Below are 7,238 nucleotides of genomic sequence, written 5' to 3'. Positions count from 1 at the left end.
GGTGTGGAAACAGCTAATTCGGTAAAAAGCTGTTACGCTAAAACTATCAAGCAACAATTCTATTAGCGTGCTATTATATCAGAATTCCTGACATGTTTTGGTGGCACATAACTTCTGTGAAGGCAACACCTACTTTTGAACTGATTACTAACTTTAATTCGTTTTGAAACCCTTAAAACAACATTCAGAATTTTCTTTCTTGAGCCTTTCCATGCCACCAGTGCGCAGATCTTCACAGGGGCTGCGCAACTACCAATACCTGGCTGACCTAGGAGGCGACAGGGCATTACTCTAACCATTATCCCAACTGGTTATTAATTCATTCCAAAGCATTCCCAAGCCTGGCAGCTGCCACTCCGGAGGACAGCATAGAAAACACGTGAGACAGTGATGCCAAGCCACTCCAGCCAACATGGCTTTAGCCTCTTGCTGAAAGACTCTTCAGATTCACAACAATAAAATACTCGAGGTTGCTAAAGACTCCTTGAAAGTCCCAGAATAAACCATCTCATCTCACACACGGTTCAAGCACCACTAAAAGCATTCAGTTGTACGTACTTCCTCCAGTGGAAACCAAAGGCACTCAAGCACCCAAAGTGTTCTTCCTTTGTTTCCTGAGCCAAAATGCCAAATACGCTCTTTAAAGCTGGCTCGATCTCTGCCCCAAGAAAGGGCCAACCACTCCATCTTTTTGTCACAATGCTAACTACACTGTGGAAACTAAGCCATGCAGTGGGGTGGGATCCAAAACCATGAAGTCTTACGTGATCAAAGAAAGGAAACAATCTCTCCAAGAAGGAATGACTTTCAACCCAAAACTTCCCAGAGCGGCCTTATACACTCATCAGCAAAAGCACTATTTCAGAAAAACAGTCATTTAACATTTCCAAAGCATAACAGAACATCGTTTCAGTAATTTCTTAGAACGATCAAGCTCCAATACCGCATGAAAAGTCCAAGAAGTGTCTGCAATGACATGCCATACTTTCCCGGAGAAAGAGAAGAAGGGAGGAGGTGACCATGTAAATTGATACTCAATCCTTTGTATCAGTCTCCTCTTGGTTGTCCGCGTATCGCGCACTTACCTGACCAAGGGAAGGAAGCGTTGCATATGCCATGGGCTGATTCATCATTCCTTTCTGCTTCATGATGAGCATGCGTTTCTGTTCCTCGCTCAGGTGCGCCATCTGAGCTTGCATCTGCGGCTGCTGGGACTGCTGCTGCTGGATGTACGGCATCATGGGGTTCTTGCTAGGATTTGCCATTGGTGGGGTCATCCTCTGACTCAGCTCAGCATTGAAGTGGGTCAGAGGTTTGGTGTTGCCATAAGAAAGCATATTGGGCTGTTTGCTTAAAGAGTTTGTGCCCAGGTTATTTGGCTGCTGACTGATCATATTCATGTGATTTTGAGGGAGGTAGTTATTAATTGTGGTCTTCTGTGGATTATTTGCCATAGGAGGCACTATTGGGTTTTGGTTGTTAAAGGCTTGGGGATACATCATTGGACTATTTGGTTTGTCTGCACTGAAGGGTCCTCCATATGGACTAGATGGAGGGCCCACAGGTGACCAGCTTGAGGGTTGATTTGGATGCTGCTGCTGCTGCTTCTGCTGCATGAGCTTAGCTCTCTGCTGCTGCTGGGCTGCCATTTGCTTGAGCTGTTCAGCTGGAGACAAGTCAGCGCTTGGCATATTCACAGGCCCGGGCCCCGATGCCGCCGCCGGGTTGATGAGATAGCCATTTCCAGACCGTGCCTGCGTCTGGCCTGGAGTGTGGGCCTGGCCGGGGGTCTGAGGTGACTGAACCACACAGTTCGCTGGTGAGCCAGCGGGGATTGGGGCTGGCGGGGCACTGGACACAGAAGCTATGCTAGAAGCAGTGGAGACATTTGAAAATGGAGGACCAGAAGAAGAAGGCCTCACCTGGGGAGACCCTAATGAGACGTGAGCAAATGGAGAATGAGATGGGTCACTTTTCACGCTTGCACTCTCTTGAGTCTCTGTGGCAGGCCTGGGAAATTCCGGCTCCTTCTTCTCTTCAAAGTCTTCGTTGAACAAATCTTGTATATCATCTTCTGGAACGGTGTTTGCTAGTTCATCTATTAACTCCTGCCACTCTTGATCATTCAGGTTAATGTCTGAGAAGAGCTTGTTCTGATTTGAAAGAGATGTTTCAGAAGTGTCTATGCAGCTCGGGTCATCCAAAGGCTCTTGCTTTAGCTCCTTGTTCTGCAGGATGTTAAAACTATCATCTAGCTCGTTGCAACCATTAACGGGGATCTTTATCTCAGAAAGCCCACCATTTTTACCCAAGTCTTCTAGACCACCACCATGAGTTCCACTGTTCTGCAGGGGCAGGGGAGCTTTCATGTCAAGCTGGTGAAGAGGAGAAACAGCGGGCAAAGGCAAATTATTGGGCAAGCTGTTGATTGCCTCGATGCCTGGTACATCCTTGCGTATCCGCTTGCTAGATGGAGAAAAGCTCCCATCACAGACTCCATTCTGCTGTTCTCCATTGAGAGGTGAACGTGCGCCTTCCAACTTCCTTTTGACAGTCTCTTGTAGCTTAAAGAAGAACAAGAGAAAAAAAATTAACCAGTTGCAGACACAACACAAGCGTGATGAGCTTTGTGACAGATATTCCTCATGAAGCCTACTAGTGCCAATAAGTTTACAAAACTCTGATGGAGTATCTTCAACTTCATTCTTACGCCTTGATTATTTGAAAAGACAGTCTAAAACAGAAAAAAACAAAACAACCCAACAAAAAAATCCCCCCAAACCTGCCCCTGAATAGAAAAGCAGAACTGTAAAGGCTCTCTCAGCTACCAGAATTTTATGGAGCAAGTTGATTAATTCAATTTTTTGGTGCCTAACGGCGATGAGACTTACACAGTGCTTAACACAGTGAAGAGTCTTAAACTGGACCAAAAAAGCAGAATCACTGAAATTAACTATTTACTTTGAAAATCTTTCTGTTGGAAGTTTCTAGAAACTTGTTGAAAAACACCTGCGATACAATCGATTGACTACTGGTATTGACACGTGTTATTGACGCTAAATTTTTTTGAGAAATTAATTAATATAATTTCATTTGACTAGCCCTCTGTTCTCGGCCACAGAAGATATTGAGAATCAGTTTTAAGTGGGGAAAAAAATATATCCATTCTAAAAAAGAAAAGGCACTTTGCATGATATTAACTCAATCAAATAATAAAAAAAGGAAAAATCCTGTGTGCTAGAAGCTACAATAAAAGATAAGCAACTAACAGAAATGATATAGCAAGACAAGTCTCCAGGAAAGCAATTAAATTAGAACATAAGAATGTTATTTTTAAATTGTGTATTAATATAAGCTTTAAATCAGGTTAAAAGGAGCAAAGCAAAGCACTGTAACAACCTACAGTCCTCTCCAATCACACCAAACGTTAAGTCCTCTGCTTATGTAGCAGGCTAAAAAAAGCATCCCTCTTCAGCTAGGGCAACAAACAATAGTGGGGAGGGGAGGAAACAAAGAGGTCACAGCTCTAGCGAACGCCTTCAGGACACACTTGCATCCTTGATACTAGAACAATAGAAGACAAAATACTCTAAGATTTTATCAATTTTCAAAGAATTTTTACTGGTATGAAAGTCCCAGACATGCAGCTCCCACCCCTTCCCTAACCCAGAGGTCCTCAGCCTTCTTTCTTCCCACAGTCCAGTTCCCATTTATTTCTCCCATCCCAGGGGACTGGTTCCCTTTTCATCCCATGTGTAAGACAGGCAAGCAAATCCATATCTCATTCCTCTTTTAGAGGGAGTGGTTCCGAGAAGGCTGCATCCTCCTCTCACCTTGCCTCTTCAGCATGCAGTGCTGGACATGGCCAACACACGCGTTGCTGCTGTCCCAGCTGAACACGCGTGTGGGACACTACGCTACATGCTGGTCCTCTGCAGCGATGTGAACTTTATAACAAAGCAGGGAGGCAAGTCTACAAGTTCTTAGGCAGACCATCGCCTCCTTGATTTGTTCTGGAGTAGAAGAGCTTTTTTACATGGGGTAGCGCTTAACACGTGGCTGAGAGTCACCCGTGGGTCCCTGTTGGCACACACGCACAAGACTGCTTCTTGTTCCCCCTGCACAAAGCCAGCACATGACAAGCCTGCCATGGGCTGAAATTCCTTCTTGTCTTGGCTTCTGTGGTGCCACACAGAGACCAGCTGCTCTGTCACCACAGACTTGGCCATGCAGACCGATGCTCAGCTGCGCTCCTCCCTCAGTGCACGATGCCTGCGCAGCTCCGTAGGACCTGTCCTTACCCCGAGTCCTTCCCCACCCCTGGTTTCTGGGGGTCAGGGAACAGCAAGACCAGTGGTTTTCACTGACAAGTTCCTTCCCCTGCACCACAGGCTGTGATGGGGAACCCTCCTGCAGCAAGACAGGGGTCAAGAAGGTTGTGAGCATGTTTTGGGACTCCCCACTGCATAAGTGGAGTCCCCCTTACTGGGCTTCCACTCTTCTCCCCTTGCCCAACTTCAGCAGCTCTTGTCCCCGTCAGCTCGGCAGATGCCTGGGGATGGGGTTCTGCCCCTGGCGGCAGACGCAGGCTGGAGAACACACCACGACAGCACTCTCTTGATTAAAGACTGGTACAGTCAGGTTAATCAGCCACGGTCAGGGCCCCGCAGCAGAAGCATCACCTTTTCATCTCTGTGCCACGGCAGCAGCAAGATCTAGCAAGAGGTGCTTGCCCAGGGGTGGTAATTGCCTCATCTGTGCCAGTTAACAGCAATGCAGAAGCTAAGTCAACACCCAGGACTAGTGTGAAGGAGAAAAATCAGCTCCCACAAGGAGGCTTATAATATGGTTCTAACCTCCACTGCTTCCCTCCCCTAAAAACCTGTGTTGAGCAGAATACCACCGTATGGCTTTACAGCTCCCTGCTGCTTTTTGACTGGTGTAACTGGCACGTGGCAGAAGACTACAGGTGAGACACTGAGCTTGTTTCACTGATCCTTATATAACCCTGGTTCAGACCCTGGAGATGAGGATAGGATAATACGGATGTGGTAATGGCATCGCTTCACAAATAGCACAGGCGCTTCCAAGTTTCCTTTCTTCAGAGCAAGTCAAGAAAGGACACACTTTGACCTCAAGTTTAAATGTTGTCCCTCATGGGCCACTCACACAATTCACACCTGAAATCACCCACTTCCTAATTCCAATCCAATTTCCTAAGTTGTCTCACTGCAAAGTCACTACGCCTCTTTGCCTTCCTCATCAGAATAAATCACCCACGGCAAGTGACGCAAGACCAGGTTCAATGGGCATGTCCACACAAAAACAGGGTTTGAAGAAACGTCCAAAACTTGTGATGGCCTGTTGCCCCAAGATTGTACTGGCCAAATGCTGGGCTAAAGTACAAACAGTCACACCAAAGGACCTGATGACAGGCTTCTAGTCATGAAAAGTTCATATAAGGAAGAGACTGGGGAAAAATGTCTTAATGACAAGTCAGGGGTTAGTGAGAGCGATTATCTCCTGAGAAATACAAAAGAACTGACTCCATACACATCACTATAGTTTGAAGGTATCCCTTACAGAATACCACCAGCAAGAGCTTTCACATCATTTACTAATTATCCTGAATCAAAGAACTGACTCCATACACATCACTATAGTTGAAGGTATCCCTTACAGAATACCATCAGCAAGAGCTTTCACATCGAAAGAACTGACTCCATACACATCACTATAGTTTGAAGGTATCCCTTACAGAATACCACCAGCAAGAGCTTTCACATCATTTACTAATTATCCTGAATCCATCACCGTATTTGTACATGAATGTTTACCAAAAGAATCAAAAACTATCTCCTGGCAAATAACCAGCCCTAAAAATATCAGCTCCTAAATTTCCATCATGTGCTGAAACTTGGATGCCCCCCTGGACAAATATACAGTGACTCGTGTAAGTAAAAGCAGGCCCAGTATATAAATATTAATAATTGCGTTTATCACTCGTTACAACAAAAAGCAGCTTTAACATGGAAACAATTTTCCACCAAATAGCAAACGTGCAGCAATTGTGCCTTGTTGTAAATGAAAATAAAATTAAGTCTCGGTTTGTAGCTCCACATTATTCTCCTTCAGAAGTTTTAAGATTCGGGGGGTTAACAAGCACTAGAAAAAAAATCAATCTTATTTTCTTTGTTTGCTCATAGAAAAGCTGTAGCTAGACAAAAACAGAACATGAAATGCTTATTTGATGGCAACAACCTCCACAGGTGGGGAAGCACCTTGGCTCCAGCACTTTTGAAGGGTTGTGAGCCATAATAGATGCATTTCTTATTCTGGGGGCACAACAGAGAAATATTTTTACCAAATTATTTCAATGCAAACATTCATTTTCGTATCCTGATTTCATTCAGAAATAAATGACTTGATTATGGTGCACTGACCATATACTGGCAAACTTCAGTTTAGAACCACCAGGACACAACAGTGTCTTAGACTAAAATCCCAGCACTTCCCATTCCCTCTGCAAAAATAACATCTGAAGTAAAATATTCTCCTGTAAAGTGTCTTCCTTCTTCTAAGAAGTAGTGTGGAGCCCAATGCATGTGATTTACAGTATGCATTGTGAAGATATCAGCAGCAACTTAGAGATTTATGTCTAGGAGCAGACGACTCTTGATGCATAAAAGGAAAATATTCAACTAAAACAAATAAACATTAAAATAAAATAAACCCCTTGCCAGTTTCACAGGCTTTTAGCTTTATTCACACGAAATATTTGGACAATGGACTTGCATTTCACAGCAGGTTTCTACCCCAAAGCAGTAGAAAGTAAAACAGGACTCATTATTCTCTATATGCCTTTGGAGAAACTCCAGTTGCAGAGCAAGAAAAGGTCAAACTTTGGCGGGCTGACTTTTAAAATTACTCTTGATAGGGGGACAGAGGATGTGCATGCAAACACACAGACCTGAATGGTCTAATCCAACCTGTCTTGAAATTTTGGGCAGAGCTGCTCAGACATGCCACGACAAACCCAATATATAAACAAGGGAGCACTGTCGCTGTCGGCAGGGCTTTCATCTGCGGGGAGAAGCTGCTCCGCTCCATCCCACCAGCAGCAACTCATTTTTCAAAAGAAATGAGACCAAGGTGCTGTTGTTATAGCAACAGCCGAGCCACTCGCTGGCCCATCCTCCACCGTCGTGCTGCCTGCCTTTGGTGGGTGGCCCCTCCAG

General features: G+C 44.9%; 1 protein-coding gene across 1 annotated transcript; it reads right to left on the bottom strand.

The window, feature by feature from the left end:
- Positions 1-1,085: 1,085 nt before the first annotated feature.
- On the bottom strand, positions 1,086-2,564 carry LOC104500754 (mastermind-like protein 3; the record flags this gene model as incomplete). Its single annotated transcript, XM_010144460.1, has 1 exon — positions 1,086-2,564. A coding segment is annotated over one exon (1,479 nt), but the record flags the coding sequence as incomplete, so codon positions are not given.
- Positions 2,565-7,238: the final 4,674 nt, after the last annotated feature.

This window comes from Buceros rhinoceros, unplaced genomic scaffold (genome assembly GCF_000710305.1).
Source record: "Buceros rhinoceros silvestris isolate BGI_N320 unplaced genomic scaffold, ASM71030v1 scaffold5581, whole genome shotgun sequence".
NCBI classification, from domain to species: domain Eukaryota; kingdom Metazoa; phylum Chordata; class Aves; order Bucerotiformes; family Bucerotidae; genus Buceros; species Buceros rhinoceros.
The sequence above is the reverse complement of the archived record's forward strand: the minus strand, read 5'-3'. Positions and strand labels throughout refer to the sequence as shown.